General features: G+C 39.0%; 1 protein-coding gene across 5 annotated transcripts in view; it reads left to right on the plus strand.

Moving 5' to 3' along the window:
* The window catches only part of RASAL2 (RAS protein activator like 2), a 332,591-nt gene that overhangs the window by 247,868 nt on the left and 61,593 nt on the right, over positions 1-23,130 (plus strand). For all 5 annotated transcript variants that reach the window (XM_027868393.1, XM_027868395.1, XM_027868391.1 and 2 more), the window contains one exon: positions 7,697-7,803. In XM_027868393.1, the coding sequence (XP_027724194.1) occupies positions 7,697-7,803 (107 nt within the window). The remainder of the gene's footprint in view (positions 1-7,696; positions 7,804-23,130) is intronic.

The raw sequence follows: 23,130 nt of genomic DNA on the forward strand, positions 1-23,130 counted from the left end.
TGCCCCGACGTGCGAGTGAATTAGATTTAAGTGAGGGAGGGCTGTGCAGAGTCACCAGCCTCACTTTCTCCTGCAGAGCCATCTGGATCCAGTGGAGAGATAACTGGAGATGACCCTGGATGCAGTGGGAGACCTTGGTCTTTTTAAAATGAAGTCTTTAGGGGCAGCTAGGTGGAGCAGTGGATAGAGCACTGGCCCAGGAGTCAGGAGGACCTGAGTTCAAATCCTGCCTCAGACACATAACACTCACTAGCTGTGTGACTCTGGGCAAGTCACTTAACCCCAATTGCCTCACCAAAAAAAAAAAGTCTTTAACAGGTCTCGGATTGACTGAGGCCACACCCATTCAGTGATTAAGACTAGGTAAGAAATTATGTATTCTTGGAATACATTAAGATAGACAGAGGTTCAGGAATTATCTATTAGTCTCCCTGTAATTGTTTTCTGTTGTGGGAGCCACAGTTTTTTTTGTTTTGTTTTGTTTTGTTTTTGGTGAGGCAATTGGGGTTAAGTGACTTGGCCAGGGTCACAGAGCTAGCAAGCATCAAATGCCTGAGGCCACATTTGAACTCAGGTCCCCTGACTCCAAGGCTGGAGCTCTATGCACTGCGCCACCTAGCTGCCCCCGGGAGCCACAGTTTGAAAAGGTCATCCATGAGTTGGAGAGCATAGAGAATGGGGCAACCAGAACGGTGAAGAGTCTTGAGTCTATAGCCTATGAGGATCTAGTTGAAGGAATTGGAGATATTTGTCCTTGAGAAGAGGGGTGCAAGATTCAGGGAGACATAATGACTCTCTTTGAGTGTTTAAAGGGCTCTCATGTGGAAGAAATATCAGACTTATTCTCTTTATCCTCAGAGGACAAAAAGAGGAGAAATTGTGGAAATTGTGAAGAGAATTGATACCAAGAAAAACTTGTTAACAATTAAAGCTACCCCAAAGTGGAAAGGGCTGCCTAAAAAATGGTAGGTTAGAAAATCTTCCTTTCAGGTATATATTGGACTGTATAGCTGCTGAGGTTCTTTCCATCTCTAAAATTCTGTGATTCTGTGAATGACTTTGTGAAGAACTATAGGAGTCTACTCAGCACAGCAGTCACCCTTCTTGCTCCACGGTAGTCATCTGTGACCCCTGACACCAAAGCAGTCATGTCGAAGGGACCTGCAGTTGGCATTCATGTTGACATCTCTTATTCTTATGTGGGCGTCTTCTAACATGGGAAAATGTGGATCATTGCTAATGACCAAGGAAACAGAACCATCCCAAGCTACATCACCTTCACCATAGTAAAATGTTTAATTGGTGGTACTACAAAGAATCAAATTGCAGTGAACCTCACCTATACAGCTTTTGATGCCAAATGTCTGATTGGTTGCCGATTTGATTATGCAGTCAGAAATGAAGCATTGGCCTTTCACAATGATGAATGATGCAGACAGACCTAAGGTCCAACTGGAGTACATAGGGGACATCCAAAGTTTCTATCCAGAAGTATCTTTTATGGTCTTGGCTGAGATGAAAAAGATTACTGAAGCTTACCTTGGGAAGACCATCACAAATGTTGTTGTCACAGTACCAACCTACTTCAACAATTCCCAATGTCAGACCACCAGAAATCCATGAACCATCATTGGTCTTAATGTGCTCCAAATCATCAATGAGCCAACTGCTGCTGCTACCGCTTATGGCTTGGACAAAAAGGTTGATGCCAAGAGAAATGTGTTGATCTTTGATGTTGGAGGTGGTATTTTGATGTCTCCATTCTTCCCATTAAAGATGGCATGTTTGAAGTCAAGTCCACAGTTAGGAACACCCATTTGGGTGGGGAGGACTTTGGCAACCAGATGGTCAACCATTTCATTGCTGAGTTCAAGTGACAAGTAAAAGCTCAAGAAGGACATTGGTGAGAACAAGAGAGTTGTCTGCTATCTGTGTACAACTTGTGAATGTAATAAGTGCACTATCTCTTCCAGTACTCAGGCGGGTATTGAGATTGACTCCCTCTGTGAAGGTATTGACTTCTATACCTCTATCACCTGGGCCCATTTTAAAGAGCTGAATGCTGGGGGGGGGGGGGAGAGTCTGAATGCTGACCTCTTCCATAGCACACTGGATCCTGTGGAAAAGACCCTAAGGGATGCCAGGCTAGATAAATCACAGATTCATGACATCATCTTGGCGTGTGGCTCTACTTGGATCCCAACATCCAGAAACTTCTGTAGAACTTCTTTAATGGCAAGGAACTCAACAAGAGTATTAATCCTAATGAGGCTGTAACCTATAGTACAGCTACCATCTTGTCTGGAGATAAATCTGAGAATGTACAGTATTGGGATGTCACTCCTCTTTCCCTTAGAATTGAAACTACTGGTGGAGTTACGGCAGTTATGATCAAATGCAATACCACCATCCCCACCAAGCAGATGCAGACCTTTGCCACCTACTCAGCTAACTAGCCCAGTGTACTTATTCAGATTTACAAAGGTGAGAGAGCATTGACAAAGGATAACAACTTTTGAGATCACAGGAATCCCCACTCCCCTTAGGAGAGTTCCTCAGATTGAAGTAACATTTGACATTGAAGCAAATGTCATGTTCAGTGTTTCTGCTGTGGATAAGAACTCAAACAAGGAGAATAAGATCATCATCAGTGACAAAGGTCATGTTGAGTATATGGTCCAGGAGGCTGAGAAATTCAAAGCTGAAGAGACAAGGTGGAGACAAAGTGGAGACAAAGTGTCTTCCAAGAATTCTTTTGAATCTTATGCTTTCAACATGAAAGCTACCATAGAGGATGAAAAACTGCAAGGCAAAATTGGTGATGAAGACAAACAGAAGACTTTTGACATATGTAATGAAATAACCAGCTGACTGAATAAGAACCAGACTGCTGAGAAGGAAGAATTTGAGCATCGCCAGAAAGAATTAGAGAAGGTCTGCAACCCCATCATTGCTAACTTGTACCAGAGTGCAGGGGACATACCAGGAAACATGCCTGAGGGGATTCCCCCAGGGAATGAAGCAGCCCCATCCTGAGGTGCTTCTCCTGGACCCACCATTGAAGTGGTTCAGAAAAAAAAAAGCATTCCACACAATTTTACAAAAATTGGAAAACTCAAATTTATAGCCAAGGCAGTGGCAATTTAAAAGTTAACATTTAAGCTACTGTGTAAATCTAGGCATTCTGAATACTTGAATATGTGCAGAAGAGAAGTGAGCAATGTTGCACTTTATCAGTACTATTAAAAAAGTGGAAACACAATTCTTTTTTTTTTTGTTTGTTTTTGTTTTTGCTAGGCAATGGGGGTTAAGTGACTTGCCCAGGGTCACACAGCTAGTCAGCATTATGTGTCTGAGGCCTGATTTGAACTCAGGTCCTCCTGACTCCAGGGCTGGTGCTCTATTCACTGCGCCACCTAGCTGCCCCAGGAAATGCAATTGTTATCTTAGTGAATAAAATCTATTTAAATTTGGCACCATAGAAAAAAAGACCTATAAGGTATCTGAAGTCTTCTGTCTGCTGGAGCTAAAACACCCACCTAATAATCAGCAAGCAATTATTAAGCACCTTATGCCAAGTGTTGTGCTAGACATTGGGAATGCAAAAACCAAAATATACCCAATAATCCCTAGTCTCAAAGAGCTTATATTCCATCAGCCATGCTTTTTATTGTTCCATCAGCCGTGCTTTTTATTGTTCTGAACAAGTCAGTATCAAGAACAAGAGGAAAACTAACCAGGCTTCTCTGACTTCCCTACCTGTCACACCCTCCATTCATTGCATTAGTAAGTTCTTTCGTGTGCCTCACTTTAGGTCTTATTCCTCTCTCTCTCTCAGATATACCCCCACTTTAAAAGAAATTCCTTAGTTTTCCCTGAGAGAGAGAGTAAAATTACAGAACCAGCGTGCCAGCTAGAGAATGTTTCCTTCGAAGAGATTTAGAAATCTTTTATTTTTTGTTTCATGATTAAATGGAATGGAAACCATGAGCACAGAATTGGATTCTGAGGGAAAGGCAAAAAACACACCTTCTACCATGATTGTCATCATCCCAGTAATTGTCCAGTTGTCATTTTATTCCTATGACACTTGTCAAAGAACAAGCATAATGACACTGATATCCAACTTCTACAAGAAGTGGCAGATGAATGTGCGGGTTCAAGAAATTCCATCTTAGTTATACGCTTTGGATGTAGAGGGCTACTTTCTTCCAGAAAGCTCATATTGCTTCACAGGTACAAACTCATTAATCCTCACAATGTCCATGAAGTCTTTAAGTGACTACTCCTAGTAGACCAATTTAAGATAGGAAAACCAGTGGAGAAAAGGAGTTGGTAGAGGAGGTAGGCAAAGAATCTAGGTCTTTTTGTTCTGCTGTTCAATACAATACATCATCCTACTTAGAACTGTGTTTAAAGTTTTCTATCATCTCTGTAAGTTGTCACCTTATCTAGTTTGCATTTCGTGGTAAAGGAAATGAAGAGATTAGTTCAAATTACCCCCATCAGGCCATTCCCCTTTTTTTTCTCTTCAACCTAAAGATGGGGAATGTGTGTGTGTATTTCAGAAGAAGTTTTAGACTTTTATTTATCCACTGAGACAATATTATTTGTTTATTGCCTCAGCATCTGAGAGTGAAGTATGCCCAAAATGACTGTAATTTAATACTGTGACTATGAAAGGTACATTGATTTTACAGCAGGTGAAAATAATGCAATAGTAGTATGGAGCATGAGGGAGGCAAGATAAGGCAACTATCTAACTTTGGCCTAGTGGAGATGGTATAGACTTTCCTTCCGACTCAGCAAAAACACAGCTTTAAGAGCGTAGCAGCCACTTTCCTTTCTGCTCGTGGATTTGAAGTTAAAGGTAGCTGGGCCAATTTAATGTGCAGCCTTGTACTTTAGCCCGTGACTGATCCAGCAGGTTGCCAATGTGTTCTTGCTGATGCCACTCTACTCCATTTCAAAGTGGATGTTGCCTGTTCTTCCACTCTGTTAAGGAGCGAATGCTTATTCTCTGAAGACTTTCCATTGTCTAATCTGTATCTTCTGAAAAAATTAAGAAACTTAAGTGTTTCAAAGGTTGAAGGAGATCTCCTGCTGGCTACTCAAGATAAGTTGTCATGTTCTCTTGGGGTAGGGAAAGAGAAATAATGTGGACTTCTTTCTTGGTACCCTTTGTATAAGTTTAACCAATTTTTATTCTTCACCCAGTTCAGATGGAATTATTAAAAATTATAGAATGACCTAGCTTCTCTCCTCCCTTGAAACCCAAACTAAAATCAATGGTTTGAGACAATTACTTGTGACTATTTCATGACATTGAACTCTGAAAGACCTGGAAATGCCCAACTTCCTACCTTGTTGGAGTTTGAAGTATAGGTTCTTGTTTAGGCAGGGTGTTTTTAAATAGTTAATATCATGAAGTAAATACATTTAACGTTTTCTTGTACATGTTGCCGTTGCTGAAAATTATAGCTAGAAAAAAGTATGGAAGTGGGTTATTCTTGTTATTATCATTTACTTAGATAAAGCATGAGGTTTTTGTGAAGAATGTTTACTATAATTTTTTCCTTTTTGTTAAAAGCAATTGTTTCTTTCCCTCTTTTTTTTCCTTTTTTGTAAAGATAAGTCTAGTGAAGATAAATCATTCCTTCAACTGAAACTTCTTTGCCCCAGGAATATTAAAAAGTTTAGCTTAATATTTGATTTCTACTAAGTATGATTTGTTTCCAAAGATCATCTACCAGTTCAGGCAGTTATCTCAGGAAACATCAGTCCTATGAGATTCCCTGCCCCCAATTCCTCTACCTCAAATTCCTTGGTTTGCCCACACTTGCCCAATATGGTGGGCTGAGTCGTGGTCCTGAAGTCTGAAATTCATTTTACTAAGTGTGCTTTGACAAGCTGATCTGTTTATATCCAGTGCTTTGTACCATGACCACAAAATTTCACTAATTATACTGCTGTTTTTAGAGCTTACTAGTAGTCTACTCTACACTTTATGTATTCTGAATTTTGAAAATAGATCACTGTATTAACTCTCATCTAATACCTGATGGTTAGTGGCAAGTTAGAAGACTTGTAGTTGGTCCTAATTTTGTAATGTTGTGGAATTTCGTCATTCTGTGGGCACCTAATATGTTCATAAATTAGAGATCTTACATTTTGGCTTCAGCTGAGCTTTAATTTAGGGAAGAGATTTTACAGTAGTGGAGAAATCAGTGTCCAGTATACCAAAAGTTACTGGTTAAGCTTTCCCAAGAGGAGAATAGGGGAGTGGGGGGGAGGGCAATAGAAGGGGTGAGGTTGGAGGGGTATAGATTTGTGTGCATTACAGTGGCAGTATAGAATGATGTTTTCTTGGCACCAACTGGTCCTAAATTTCAGTAAATGTTTGTTATTGCTGCAGATCAGAATAATATAATGAAATTTTCTGTAATTGGGGAAGCATTGGCAGTTGGGTATCTTAATAGCCTGAAAGTAACTAACGAGGATATGCAGTTGGAACGATTGATTGAATAGCTGCAGTCCTGTGTGTTTCTTTCTCGCGGCGTTCTCTGCAAGCTGTAGAAAGGGAGGGGGAAGAGCAAGAAACAGAGAGAGAGGGAGCAAGAGAAAAACCGGCTTTTTTCTTAAGTGGAAGTAGTGCGGATCCCAAGGGCCAGGAGGCCAGAAATGGAAGTTTAAGCTGCATCTGTCTTTTAAAGGGAGAACAGCAGGAGTCAAAATGTCAGCCTCCGGAATAAAAATTTACTCCCTTTTTTTAAGATCCAGAAGATAACACAGGACAATGTTTTTAGGATGTGATTTTTTTTTTCTTATCCATGTTGAGAAAGTCTAATGTTACCAGAGAAGCTGGATTCCTTTAAGTCTGTCAGTTGAACTGGAGATGGGAAGCAGTTGTGATAAAGGTATAAATAAGTATATCTATCTCTCTTGGGTGTGTGTGTGTATATGTGCATAGATATACCATTACCAAAAAAAAAAAAATCTAAAAATAGTGTATTATCGTACATCTTAGTACATTATAGTTCATTTAAATTTGATATCATATCTTCTGCAAAGATTGGAGTTTATTAAGCCAGTTTACATAGATTTAGGATATCACAGTCAAAGATCTTAGTAAGGTCATATTGAGAGAACCAGGAGAAACTGATCTATTTTTATATCTGCATAAGCATATATGTGATTTTACCCAAGCCGCTGCTTTCAGCCTTCTTGTCTTGATTTGCACTCTCGTGAATCATTTTATCTGCATGGTACTGAACTTTGACCTTTCTGCAAAATATCACCAAATCATATTCACTGCTGGACTTGGTTTTTTTTTTTTCTCATGCTTTCAGCGTTCCATTTGATGTACTTAACTCTTACATTGCTAAATGGATACAGTATACTGATACATTGAGAGATGTAGATGATGTGGTTAGCGTACTGAGTATAATTCACAGGAAACTATTTTATGTCCATTCAGTTATGGATTTATAAAATATCATGGTAAGCCATATCCCTAATTTTGACCTAATTTTAATCTTACCAAGAATCTTGATAGTACGAGCACGCGAATGAACTCTCTGGACATAGAATGCAGCTCTTAAGCGTTTGTGAGAAATAAGTATTTTACACTTTAATCAAAGGAGGGAAAGTCTTGATAGTTTCTTCTCACTTTTGCTCTTTTCACTGTCATTTTCAGAGGTGCCAGCAGAAAGGTCCCCACGGAGAAGGAGCATCTCAGGGACCAGCACATCAGAGAAACCCAACTCCATGGATGCTGCGAATACTTCACCATTCAAAGTACCAGTAAGTCCTTACTACCTTTCTGAGGGAGACTGCTTTATTCCCCCTTGTTTCTACTTCTAGAGGCAGGGAGCACAATCTATGTTCTAGAACCATTGAGCTAGAATCTCCTTTTAAATCCTAGAATTAAGGTTACCAACTTCAGAGGTTAACTTTATCATATCTAGCTCACCTCTGCATGCAATTTTTAGGTTTAAAGGGACATTGTTTGACCTGTGGCATATCTGAGTCACTTTAATAATTGATTGTATTAAAGTAGTGTTTCTTTGTACTTGTGGGTTGTTTTTTTTTTTATCTTTGCACATTGGTGTTTTATAAGCCATTGCCTACCACAACTTGGTTGTACTGTTTCACAGAGCTACAATAGACACAGAACAGTGAGAATGTCAAAGCCATGTGGCAAATGGGGACAAAATTAGGATTTGAAAACAGAATTCTCTGAGTCTGTGTCATTTGTTTTGCTTAAGCCATTTTAATGTTGTAAACAACTTTTTGTCCATTATGAAGTTCTGGAGGAATGCCTATGGAGAAAATAACCAGCTGAATTGATCAGAAGCAGCATGATAGATTGGACCTAGAAACTTGGGTGCACATTCTGGGTCTGACATTTACCAGATGAATGACTCTTAGGCAAGCCACTGAAATGGGGATAAAAATTCTTACATCACCAACATCACAGGATTGCTGTGAGGAAAGTTCTTGTAAAACACTATATAGAAATGAGTTGTTATTATGACAGAGTCAATATTAAGTACGTATCTTACATTACTTTTTTTTTTGTGCTACAAAAAGAAAAACTGGGTTAAGGAGAATTTTATGACTGGAAATTTTAATCAGCTCAATGATTTTTGGATATTGGTCTGAACTTTAAAATCAGTTGTCTTCTTGTTTGTTGGCCAGAAATATACTAGGCTTAATAATAAGCACTTATTAATCACGTAGTATTTGACACTGTGATAAATGTTAGGGTTAGAAACACAAACAAAAAGAAAGATAATCCCAACCCTCAAGGGGCTTACATTTTAATGAGAGAAGACCACACATAAAAGGGAGCTGTATGGGGGTGTTAGGAGAGGTGAGTTATCTGCTTGGGGGCATGGTGGTAGAGTCCAGAGAGTCAGAATCAGAAGTAGGAGAGGAATGAAGTGTGGCTGGACTGGAGCCCCTCCTCAAAATAGAGGTTCCAGGAGGAACAGAAGGAAACTTTAGAGATGAAGGGATGTTCTGGGATGAGAAAGCCGCAGGCACTAAGGGAAGGTCCAGAGTGAGAAGGCAGCCAGGATCTGGTAGCAAAGTCCAGAGAGCATGCCATTTCAATCCAATTTGTTGTTTTCCTACCATATAGACAGACAGACCGACAGAAAGACAGACAGACAAATAGCAGTGCTATGAAGTAGAAATTTTTACCATTCAAAAATAAAATCAATTGTCTAAGTCAATATTTTGCTATTGTTATTGCTAATAAAAGAACATGTTAGAGATTGGGATTGTTTTTAGTGTTGCCAAGTTAGTGGCACAGATTTTTATGTATAAGTTGAGAGACAACATGGTATAATGGGGTGGGATCAAGAGACCTGGATTTGAATCCTGACTGGGACATTTATTAGCCCTTTGAAACTAAGTTTTCCTGGGGCAGCTGGGTGGCACAGTGGATAGAGCGTTGGCCCTGGATTCAGGAGGACATGAGTTTAAATCTGGCCTCAGACACATAGCACTTACTAGCTGTGTGACCTTGGGCAAGTCACTTAACCCCCATTGCCCAACCAAAAAAAAAAAAAAAACAAAAAAAAAAAGAAAAGAAGTTTTCCTCATCCAAACAACAGAAGTAACAATATGGGCACTGCTTGTCTTTCAGTGATGTGGAGAAAGTACTTCTATAAACATTAAAGCTCTATGTAAATGTGAGATATTAATATTAGTGCTATAATAACATGGTCTTTGTTAATGAATTTTCATAGTAAAATTAGTATTATTTTAGTTAGGAATCATCAACATATTTCCCAGAAAGCATCATTTCTTCTTGACCCTCAGAGACATGTTATAAACTATGATTGGAACATCTGTTAATATCTATAGTATTTTCACAATGCAAACAATTTTCAGACCAGATGCAGATATAGTATTTGTTTCTTAAATTGGGACTAAAATTTAAAACTCTGGAAAATTTTTTTTTTTGTACTTTTAAAATGTAGTGAAACAAACCACTGTGGGAACGGGGGAGGGGGACCTAAGGAGCATGGGTGTGGGAGTACACACGTGTGTATGTGTACCCTTGTTTAAAGGATTGTTAGAGTTAAATGTTTATACCCATCAAGTATAGCCTGTTTATATTGGATTTGAGGAAGTGAAAAAGAGCATGAGAAGAGTGCTAGAATAAACTGGTGACTTCTGAACTTTAAAAATAAAAATCATAGTGTGGAGAAGGCTATTCCCACCTCCACCCCTACCCCTTCCTTAAAACATAACAACTTTAGAATCAGTCAGATATTGAGTCTAAAACCTGTATATCTGGATCCTTTCAATTGGAACTAGTCTTAGTTATTTATATTTCAACAACAAAGTTTGCAGAAAACTAGTTAAAGTTTTACTTTGGAAACGAAATGAATGGAAGTGATAAATCACTGATATATCTATCAGAGGTGTAGTAATAACCTATTTATCTTATTGGGAGACTTCATTCATTCAATACTGAACTACAGACCTAGTAATATACAAAAAAGATCTGTAAACTGCAATTAGCCATCACAAAATACACGTATCTGACGCTGTAAAAGGGACTGAATCACTCTCAGACCTTTGTCCAGACAATTGTATATAAAATAAAATGGCAGACACTGAGAGTAGCAAAAGCTGACAGCAGAAGAATTTCTGATATTTCTGAAAATATCAGAGAAATAAAAGACACATAGAAAAACTATACAAAGTCTGAGTCCATTTAGCAGAGTGGCAAAGACCTACATGTTTTAATGGCTCTTCAGGGCATCACTGGGTTATAACAGTATAACAATTTATGTTTCCTGGCCTCATTTTCCTCATCTGTAAAACAAGTTTAGATTAGATAGTCTATAATACTTTTTCCAGTTCCCACAGTCAGAATATTGTTCAACATAATAATTCACGATCACTAAGGAAAAAAAGGTATGTTCCGTATGTTCTTTCTAAGAAAATAGAGGGGTGATAAATTTTAGAAAGATTTCCAACAAAAATTGCAAAAGAAAAGAACATTTAACAGTATAAACTTTCAATTACCTAGAAAATTCATTTAAGTGGGGAAGATGTTGTCCAAGAATTCCCAATGGAACTCCTCCTGGGAGTCAGAAAACTTTCATTCCAATCTCAACTCTGCCACTAATATGTTGTGTGACCTTTGGCAATTCTTTTGTGCCATTTTGACCCTTATTTGTCTCATCTGAAAACAAGAGCATTGGGTGAGTGTATTTCTTATGATGTCTTCTGGCTCTAAACTTTTTTTTTTTTCTTTCATTAACACTGCCAGATAAATGAAGCCACTTGGATACCCATGGCAAGTGTTGTGAATATTTTCAAAATGGCCTATAATCCCAAACAATTAAATAACATTTTAAATCTGTGACCAAAATATATGTCTGAGAAGTAGCAACATGACCATTACAGTAGTTTCAGGTCAGAAATATATTGTCTAGGGCACATTGAGGCATGAAGCTTTATTGATATATAGTGACTGATGGAATTCTATAGTGGGTATAAACTAAAACCATAAGATGTCAGGCATTTAACCTTTAAGGATCCAATCTCACTAAGAAAATATTTTCCTTTTTTAACAAGTCTTGTTTTCCACTTTGTGTGGAAGTGGAGGTGAGAATTAGGAGTGGACATTAGCAGGTCTGTAGTCTTCTTGTTGTTGTTATTGCTGTTGTTATAGGTTTGTATGCAGGTTGACCACTCATCAGAGTTTCTGGAAGAGGAGTCAGTGACAGACTCCTAACACGGGCTCCGCTTCCCTACTTACCTTTCAGATACTCTGGGAATAAAATGAACAGGCTGAAGCAAGTCCTGTCTAGAGCCCATCAGTAACATTCTTTTGACAAATATTTATGCCTCATGCAAGGCACCGTGACAGACCTGGTAGGCAGTACAACTATATATACAACACATACACATATATGATATATATGATCATTGGCTTCATTGAGCCACATATTGAAATAATTCTTTTTCACTTAATAGGGAAACCGAATAATATAAGAACTACTATACGAAACCTCACTGAACTTTTCTACCTGACTGACATAACCTTCTCATCCTGATATCATCACCCCATGTCACAACTCCAATACCAAAAGCCAAAAAGGATTTTATATCTGCTTCTAGAGGTAATAGGGCACCACCAGAGTTGGTCGAATGGTGGAAGTTGGAAGATCCAATGGTCAGACCTATGCTTTAGGAAATCACTTTGAAAATTTAGTAGAGGATGGACTGCAGCAAGTAGAGGCTTGAAACCAGGCGATCAATCAGCAGGCTGTTTTAGTAGTCCAGGCATGAGATGATGAGGGTGTGTACCTGGTGAGTGCTGGCAGTATCAGAGGAGAGAAGTAGGCATATGTGAGAGAGAGCACAAAGAAACAGTCAGACTTGGATGTGAGAGAGAATGAGGAATTAATTGTGACGCCTAGGTTACAAACCTGGATGACTGGGAGTATGGTGGTACCCTTGACAATAATAGGAAATTTAGAAAGATGGGAGGATTGAAGGAAAAGATAGCAAGTTCAGTTTTGGATATGTCTGTATGGGAGACAATCATAGTTTGTGGGTATAATGTGGATAAAGATTTAGCAAAGAAGATGAAGAAAGAGTGGTCACACAGAATATCAAGGAGAAGAGGGTGATTGCAGTGTCAGAGGCTACAGAGAGGACAAAAAGTATGAGGAGTGAGAAAAGGCCTTTAGATCTGGCAGTTAAGCAGAAAGTAATAACTTTCGAGAGAGCAGTTTCAAGTTGAATGACGAGCTTGGAAGTCAGACTGCAAAGAGTTAAGAAGAGAGTGAAGGAAAAAGAAATGGATGCACCTATTGCAGACAGCTTCTCAGGGATTCTAACCATAAAAGGGAAAAGAGGCATCAGACAACTTGTGGGATAGATCAATCAAATGAGAGTGTCTTGAGGATCTGGGAGACACGGGCATCTTCGAACACAGTAGAGAAGTGGCCACTAGATAGGGAGAGATTAAAGGCAAGTGAGACAGTGCGAATGATAAAGAGGACAGTCTTCTGGAGGGGGAAATAAAAAAAGAACAGAATCATTTGTCCACATAGAGGGATTTACCTTAGGAAAGAGAAGGGCCACCTCTTCACGTGAAACAGGAGTGGAAAAAGGAGATAGTGGTGGAAGGCATCATAATGTGAGATGGTGAGAGCTAGAAGCTCTCCTGCTGATGGCCTCAATTTTTCCTGTGAAATAGAAAGCAAGGTCTTCAGCTAAGGGAAGTAGAGGAGTGGGGAAGAAGCTGTGAAAGATTTAAAGAGAGATGAAAAAGTTTGGCACTTCTGCTATGGTAAGTGGGATAGTGAGTCAGTTAGGGAGATCTAAAAAGATCACTCACCTCATTGAAGGCCCAGTTGAGATTTTGTAATATAAGCTTGTAATAGATTCAGTCAACATAATATGATGATTTTTTCCAACTTTGTTCAGCAACATATCGGTGTGAAGTCAGCAGATAGTGGGTGTAATCCACAGCTGGAGTTTGGCATGGCAAGGTCTTCAGTGGATAACAGAGCAAGGGACTTGAGAGAAAAGGACAGTGTAGAGTTGAACAGGTTCACCAAGAGGTCAGGATGGGGAAGTGATGAGTAGCCAGTCATACTGTAGGAAAGAATGAGGGGTAGAAGGATTAGAGGTCACTGTGGGGATGAAGGACAGGGTTTGGAATTACAAGATAGAGGGAAAGGTGAAATGATAACATGATAAAAGAATTTCATGGTTCCTGAAGATGGATGTAGAACATTTATGTGTGATGACAAAATTAAGGATATGACCCTCTCTGTGTGTAGCTGAGATGAGGTAGAAAAGTAGGTCATGGTAAATGAGTAATATGAAGAATTGGGAGGTTGGGATATTTAAGGGAATTTTAATATGTATGATGAATCTTGTACAAGGGTAAAATAGTTGGAGAGGCCCAAAGACTGACCTAGGTACTGAATTCATTTAGGAAGGAAGGACAATGTCCTAGAAGTCTATAGACAATAACTACCAGAATCTTTCTGGTTTTTAAATAAGTATTGAATATGCCTCAGAGGAGGAGAGGTTATTGAGAGACAGTAGTAGAGGAAGGATCTGGAAATGGCAATGGATAGCAAGGCATAAACCAACTCCCTCACCTAAACCGTGAGGCTCAAGTTATTAGAGAGTGAAACCGGTACTGGAAAGGGTAACAGGGGAAGCTGTGTCATCAGGAACTATCCAAGTCTCTCTGAATGCAAGAAGATGGAAGGAGTAAGACAGTACAAGTTTTAAGATGAAATCTAGTTTGTTGTTACCTATGGAGTGGGCATTCTAGAGAGCACAGGTTGAAAAATGGGAGTTTGGGGCAGAGGGCAGATGGTAAGTTGGATGGGAAGGCAATAAAGGAGTGGTGAATGGGAGATAGAGAATAGGGCTTTAAAAATGGCAAGCAGAGTTTCAGAATCACTGGGATGGGCAGGGTATGACAGGGTGGAATTGTGTTAATCATTCATTGAGGAATGGTTGCATTGTGGTTATCATTGTCCACCATTGTTCATCCTTGGGTGGAGTTGTCCCAGGGCATCAGGCAGCTATGGGTAGCTGAAAAGCAGCCGGTAGTGGAGGAAAATGTGGAACATGGGTTTCCAGCTGCAAATCCTATTTACCCATAGGTGGGCTGAGAAGGTGTCTGAAATTTGATAGGAGGGCATATAGGCATATGTGACTGTAGGTGGCCCAAGAGGGTACCTAGGACACAATGGAACTGTTCAGGCAAGGCTGGCCCTATATAGATGGAATTTCACAGCACGGCAGGCTCTGTGTGATTGTAGGTAGCCCAAGATGGTACCTGGACCACAGTGGAAAGGCACACAAGCAAAACCAGCCCTTTGAAGATGTAGGTAACCTTGGAGAACAATGGAATGGGGTTCAAGCAATGTGGGTGCTATGGAACTGGCAGGAAAAGTGAGATGACCCAAGAGGGTTCCTGGACCTTAATGGAATGGAACATCATGACAGATTACTAACATAATAATATATAATAAATAATATAACAACAATTATTAACACAATAACATAACATTATAAAAATATTATAGTAATAAATATTAAGCACTTGTCTGCCAAACACTAAGCAACTTGTCCTTGGATCATTTCTAAATCTAATCCCAATTTTAAATCTAAACTCATTCAAAAAAGATAAGCCAAATGAAATAAGAATAAAAAGTTTATAGTCCTAAAACATTTTAAGGGTGTTTGATTTTAGGATAGATGTTGATAAACTGTAGTGGAAACAGGATAGTAAAGGGCCTCTATCATGCCATGTGAGGAACTGGGGTTATTTACCTTGGAGGAAAAAAAGACTTGGAAGTGGCAGGATCACACTTTTTAAGTGTGTAAAGGGCCACTGTATGGAAGAAAGACTAAAGAATTTCTGAGTTAGAAGGAATCCTATAGGTCATTTTGCTCAACCCTTACCCAAAAATTATTTCCACTAAAATGGTTCATCCAGCCTTTGCTTGAACACCCTCAGGAAAGAAGAACCTTCTACTTCCCAAGTAACTTATTCCACTTTGGAATAGTTTGGATTGTTGGGATATTTTTTCTAGACATCAGCTTTAAATTTGTCACTTTGACACTTCTACCTATTATTCCTTGTGAAACTGATTTTCAGAGCCCTCTGTTCATTCATTCATTCATCCAGCCAGCCATCCTTATTAATTTAATTACAAAACTCTAGGCTACTGTGATCTTTTTGGATCCTGTCTCTTTTCATTCAGTGCACTGTATCCTTCCTTGTTTGATATCATGTGAAAATTTGATAAGGATTTAGTCAATGTCTTTAACCAACTCTTTGACAAAGATGTTCCCCAGAATGAGCTCTAGGGCACTCCACTAGAGACCTCATTTCAAGTTGCATTGAGGCAGCCATTCAAGATACTGAATAGGAATTAAATCTGTGATTTTATTGGTATAGGGAACTCTTCCCAAGAGGAAACTTCCTCTACCAATGCAGATTGGTAACTTCTAATCTTAGAGAGTTACTCAAAGTACTGACAGGGTAAGTGATTTGCCCAGGATCACACAGTCCGTATGTGTTCAGTATGTCTCTGGAAGTACTTAAACTTATTTATTTATTTTTAGTATATTTAGAGTTTAATCATAAAGAATCAATATGACTTCATTAAGAACAGATTGCACTAGCCTAACCTTATTTCCTTTTTTGAACAGGTTTACCAAACTGGTAGTTGAGGGAAATTCTGTAGATATATATAGATGTTTAGTAACTGTTTAGTAAAACATTTAATGAAGTCTCATGCAAAAAAGGGAAAAATTTGGGTTAAACAAAGTTGTAACCTATTAAATGGCTGGTAAAGGCAGTTATGTTACCTCCGTCTATAGAACCTGTTCTCCTGGATGGTAAAGTCTTAATTTTTTTTTTTTTAATATCTCTTCTGCCTAGCACATTACCTGGCAAATAGTAGCTACTTAATAATTATACTAAAACCAAGACTCCATCCTGCACTCTATTCTCTTCTCTCTTAACACTGATGACCTCGGCAACTCCCGTAGGTTTAATTATCTTTATGTAGATGATTCCCAGATCTATATATCCATCCTGAGACTATCTCCTGAGCTCTAATCTTGGATCCCTAACTGCCTATTAGACGTTTCAAAATGAATATCCCATAGACAGCCCCAAAAGCAAACTCGTTACATTTCCTCCCAAACCCATCCCTCTTTTGAACTTGCCTTTTTCTGTCAAGGACATCAATAATCCACAGGCCCCTAGGTTTATAACCTTAGTATTATCCTCCACTCCTCACTCCTCCTCACCCCACACATCCAATAATTTGTTGAATATATTTCCATTTCCTCTCCCGCATCTCTCAAATTTATTTTCTCCTTACTGGTCACATAACCACCACCTTAGTTTAAGCCCTCATCACCTCTCTCCTGGACTATTTGCATTAACCTTCTAATTGGTTTACTATTCCAATCTATCTTCAACATAGCCGGAAAAGTGATTTTTTTCTTAAGTACAAATCTGACATCAAGATTCCCATACTCCATAAATTCTAGTGGCTCCATGTTGCCTTTATGATAAAATATAAACTTCTCTTCAACTCTTAAGACCCTTCATAATTTAGCCCCAAGCTACCTTTCTACATTTATTATTCATTGCTCTTCTTTGTGCACACTACAGTCTGCCCCAACTGGCCTCCTGGATCTTCCTCACCCATGACATTCCCTCTCTCATCTCTGAGTCTTTGTGCTGGCCCTCTACCAGTCTTGGCTTACCTTCCCTCTTCACCTCTGCCTCAAAGAATCCCTGACTTTTTTCAAGACTCGACTCAAGCACTGTCTCCTACGTGAAGCCTTTCCTTATGCCTCCTCCTTCCCTAAATGACTTTGTATGTATACATCTTTATTCTGTGTGTGTGTGTCTGTGTGTGTGTATGTGTGTATATATATATGCATATGTATGTATATATGTGCATGTGTGCATGCATGTGCGTGCACATGCACCTGTGTACACACACACACACACACAATATTGTTTCCCCCAATAGAATGTAAGCTTCACCTTTTGAACTGAATTGAATCAAGAGCATCTAAGCGTTCTCCTCTTATCCATGCTTAGTTTGGGTATCTACAGTCAATTAGTCGTTTTGGTTCTGTGAAGTTTTATATAGAACTCTTCATACCGTTTATTTGATCCTTGACTCTGAGGTGTAGCCAGTAGAAGCATTATTTGTCCTTCTTTACAACTGAGGAAACTGAAGTTCAGATCTGTTAAGTGACTTTCTCATGGTCTCATTGCTAGTGAGTGGCAAAGTCAGAATTGGAATCCAGATATTCTGGCTCCATATCCAGCAACCTTTTCCCTTTGAGTGCCCTAATCTGCTAGTTCATTCCTCAGTCTGTTTAACTCCCATGACCTATTCCCTTACTCTACCTCAGCTATAGTAGTAATAATTTATGTAGAATGTTGGCTAAGCACTTTACATGTTCTCTTATTGTAACTTCACGGCAATCCTATGAAGTAGGTACTACAGTTACTATTCCTAATTTACAGATGAGGAAACTGAGACCAAGAGGGGTTAAATGACTTGCCCAGAATCACACAGCTAGTAAGTGGCTGCGACGTGACGTGAACTCAGGCTTTCCTGACTCCATGCCCAGTACTCTATCCACCATGCTGCCTTCCTGCCTTGAGACACAAATTAGGTCAGTGCTTTAGGAGTATTCGTTTGGATAGTCTAAGATTACAGGGAATAGGGATCAAAGACACAAATTACCGGGATCGTTAGCCACCAGTACTCTACTTCCATTACCAAGAATTCCAAAAAACCTCCTAACTGATCACAGTCTCCTATCGCTTCCTCTCTTCCTATGCTTTACTGTGCTTCCCAACTTACTCTTTGTCCTCACCAGGATCTCTGTTCTCTCACCTCATTAGTCTTTTACCAGGCTGTCACCCCTACTCTGCCAGATTCTTCTCTCTTCCTAGTCGACTTCAGAGGGAATCAGTTCAACTCTGTGCCATCTTCAACTCTTCAGCCCATTGCTTTCTTGTTTTATCACTGTTTCTTTCCTTGTCAAGTTGTTTCCCTGGATTACTCCCACCATTTGCTTCTTCCACTCCTATTTGCACTACTGAATGGGGTTGGAGGAAGTAATGTGATTATCTAAATTGTTATCTAATTTCAACTGGACCTTAATTACAGCAAGGTGATACTTTTATTTCTCTCTGATTAACTCTCTATCCTATTCCCCAAAGATATTGTTCCAAACCTTTTCTCTTCAGTTTTCCCACAGTGTCCTCTTCCCTGACTCTCTGTAAGAACCAAGATTCTTGCCTCAAATCATATCCAAAAAAAGCAATTGCTATTTGCTGAGAGCTTCCTCTTCTCCCCCCTTCCTCACTTGAAAATTCCTTGACATCATTCCTCTACCATTTCATCTTCTATTCTAGTCTCTGCTGAAGTAATCTTTCTCCTCACCAAGGCCAACCACTTTACATGTGTCCTTATTCCTGTCCCTTCCTGTTTTCTCTGAACAGATTGCATGTAGGCATCTCATATCTGTCTCTAATTTTTAATCTCTCCCTGTCTGCTGGTCCCTTCTCTGCTATCTCCTCTACCCCCCCCCCCCCAAAAAAGCAAAAACCCTCACTAGATTGCACCTTCTTGCTATCTATCAATATTTCTCAGCTCCTTTATGGCTAAACTTCCTTTAAAAGCTGTCTAAAGCCATCTACACTCTGTGTCTCTATTTCTTCTTCTCTCATTCTCTCCTAAATCTTCTAAAATTTGGCTTTTGACCTCATTATTTATTGAAACTATCTTCTTCAAAATTTACAGTGATCTTTTAATGGACAGATATAATGACTTTTTAATCATCTTTCATCATTCTTGAACCTTCTAAACATTTTATACTCTGACTACCATCTTCTTCTAGATAGTCTCCCCTCCCTGAGTTTTCATGATACATATCTCCTGGTTCTCCTACTCAGTCTACATTAATGATTCATCATCCATGTCATGTTGGTGTTCCCCAGAGCTCTGTCCTGGGCACTCTTCTCCTTCTCCTCTATATCCTTTCACTTGGTCACCTCATCAGCTCCCATGAGTTCAATGATCTCTATACAATCAACTTCTAGATCTACATATCCAGCTCTAGTCTCTCTCCTGAGCTCCATTCCCATATCACAGTTGCTTATTGGACATTTCAAACTGAATATGCTATAGACATCTGAAACTCAGTGTATCCAAAACAAAACAAACTCATTATCTTTTCCTAAAACTCACCCCTCTTCTGAATTATTGTGTTATTTACTGTCTAGGGCACCAGTATCCTTCTCATCTCTCAGGCTTACAACTTCTCTATTCCTTACTCTTACTCACCAGATACAAACATACATACATACATACATACATAAATGTATACATGTGTGTATGTATGTGTGTGTATGTGTATATATATATGTGTGTGTATATATATATCAAGTACTAAATCTTATAGATTTATCTCTACAGCATCTATTGTATATGTCCTCTCTCTGCACTGACACAAGCACCACTTTGGTTTCGGTTCTTATCTTATCTTACCAGGACTTCTACCATGCCCTAGAAACTTCTTCATCCTGATGCTCACTCTAGCCCTGGAATTCACACATGGAAAGTATCCTCCACCTTTTCAGTCTCTAATTGGATGGCCCATCCAAGAACCTGTATTTAAGGAGTATGTCCAGGCCAGCCAAGTCTCGTTCCTCTCCAGCCTTTACTCCTGGATTTTGTCTACCATGCCCCTGCTCTGTACTTGGCACACCTTGGGGTCTTCTCCATCTTCCCTCTTCTTGTCAGCTTCTTTTCATTTGTTATCTTTGTGAATTAGAATGTAAGCTCTTTGAGGGCAAGGACTGTCTTTCTGCTCATATTTGTATTCCTAGAACATACTTAAAACATACTAAACATTCAATAAAAGGCTTGTTGACAGGCTGACTGGTACCCCTACCCTAATTCACTTTCCACATGACTTTCAATGTTATCTTCCTAAAGTTCAGGTTTGACCATGTCTGCCCCCACTCAAAACTCCCTATTACCTTTGTGTCACATATATATATGCCTCTGGTTAGGCGTTCGTAGTCTCAGGTCTATGAACTTGTTTGTTTGTTTGTTGTTAATATTTTAACAACTGTATTTCGAAGTAATTGGTTTCCTTTCTGTTTCTTTAAACAAAGATAGTCTCTCTCCCAAATACAGATTATGTCTTTAAAGTGTTTAATTATTAATCATCCCATAATGAATAAATATATATATATGCACTTTATGTTTGTATGTGTGTGTGTATATGTGTGTGTGTGTGTGTGTGTTCTCATGAGTTTCATGAACAAAATGCCCAAGTCTACATTTAGTGAAATTTTTTTTATTCCTTTACTTGAAATTTTAAACCACCCTTTCCTCATCAGGGGTGTTTGTAGTGTGCTTCCTTTATAAGCTAACTTATGGTGTCTTATTTAAGATATATGTTAGCAAGACCATTTAATAACTTTCAGATAATTATGTGATTAATGGTCTATAAAAAAGGAAAAATAGAAGTGTGTTATTCATAAATGATCGTGGTAAGTGGACGTTCTCTTTTCCATCTCTCTGTGCTGTTAAAGTAGTTATAGTGAACTTCAAAGCATCCCACTGAGTTTTTTCTAGGTAGGTCTTAGCAGGAATGTTTTGTGTCAGAGGATAAGGAGTAAAGGAATAAGAAAACAAGACAGAGAAAGCTAATTATCTTAAGGGAATTACCTTCTGAAGAGAGAGTCTTCGGAACTAAACAAACTTCCTACTGTGTAAACTTCCTACTCTCATAATATCACCAACATATTTAAATCATTCCAGATTTACTATATCTTTTTTCTACATTATAAAAATGTATTCAGAATTCTTACATTAGACACTTAAGACTGTCCAGTTCACCAGATATCCAAGCCTAGAGTGGTGGTAGTAGTAGTACTCTAACCTATTACTATCTCAGCATCTATACATTATTTTGTTTATGGGTTTTATTCATAGTTATAGATCATTGCAACCACTTCATGATTTAACTGTGTGCGCTTTTTTAAGTTATAAATTTAGCAAGTAAGAGAGCAATAAAGAGCAGTGAATAGAAAGACTTAATTTCCACAACAAGTTTTGTGAGTATTATGGTATAAACGCTCACTCTGAGAGACTGGTTTTCTTAGTTTGCTTCTGGTTCAGAAGGTAATCAAATGTAGAGGAATTTGGTCTGCCTCTGAGCTCTTTAAGAGTCCTGTTAAATGGAACCAAAGACAGCACAGCTAGCATCAATGCAGGTCAAAACCTGATGAAATCTCCTGGCTGTTCTGGAGCTCATATCTTATGCAGTCAGCAAGAGCATTGACACTCTGGAGCAATGTTCCATTACTATCAGGTAGCCATGGTTTAAAAGCGCCTCTGATCTTCCCTTACCAGATGATTCCAGGACCTGCCATTCTACACTTTCAGTTCCATAAAAGGGCCAGTGCTGGGATTTTATATCATTAGCATTTAAGTAGGAGAAGACCACTGAGAGCTCCACCGGGGCAGTAATTAGAAGACTGTAATTTTTCAGTAACTAGGTACCCACATACCTGACCTTGCACAAGTCACTATTTAGAAAATACTTTGACTTTCTCAGAGGAAGGATACTATATAGATGTTAGATTTCTTCTTTTTGTTTTTCTTTCCCTAGGCACTAATGAATAAATTTTGTTATGTATTTGATATCATGTAATTTAGAACTATTGCTTAGAATTCAGGCAGAGAAGACAGAAGTCTTCCTTACATCAATTTTTTTTATCCTTTATTCTTTGCCACATTTTAAACACCTATCCTTACAAACTTTTAAAACGCTACTTTCCTGATTTATATTGAGGTTTTCTATCACCAGCCTTTCCAGCAGATAGATCAAATATGTTTATTTCAACAGAGTTTATAAAAAGTTTTCAACAGCTAGTCTTTAGGGGTCCCCACTGTTCAAGAAATAATTTGTTGTTATTCTTGGAGACACGTTGTTATTCTTAGAGGCTCAGAAATTAGAGATGAGAAAGTTCAATTAAATTCATCTAGTTCATCTCCCCTGGGAATGCATGGTTGTTCCTTACATTGTATTCTCTGATACTTTTAGAATTTTCCATGATGTGTTGTCTGGGATAGTACCTATAGATCAGGGACTTCCAAAGTGGGGTCCCTGGCATTACCCCAAGAGGTATGTGATCAGCCAGTTGGAGGGAAGGAAGATGGGCCACATCTCACTTTCCCTGAGGTAGGCAATTGAGGACTTGTCTCTGAACCAGTTACGTAGCTGAATATTCCCCAATTGTGTCCCTCCTCCTAGCTGCACAAGCTCTTAGCTTCCCCTGTTCTGCCCTTGACATTGTCCCCTTAGAGCACTTATATATTCACTATATGAGTTAGGCAGTTATCAAAAGAACCACCTCCCCTTTTCTCTCCCCCTACCACATAATCTCCTAGCATCCCTACCCCCTGCTTTCCAGTGCACCTCAAGTCCGTGTCACATGCCTGCACCTCTAGGCCAGTCTCTGCTCCAGGTCGATGACCAGTAAGAAAGAGC

The sequence above is a fragment of the Vombatus ursinus genome, unplaced genomic scaffold (assembly GCF_900497805.2).
Source record: "Vombatus ursinus unplaced genomic scaffold, bare-nosed wombat genome assembly UNPS02014789.1, whole genome shotgun sequence".
Classification (NCBI taxonomy): domain Eukaryota; kingdom Metazoa; phylum Chordata; class Mammalia; order Diprotodontia; family Vombatidae; genus Vombatus; species Vombatus ursinus.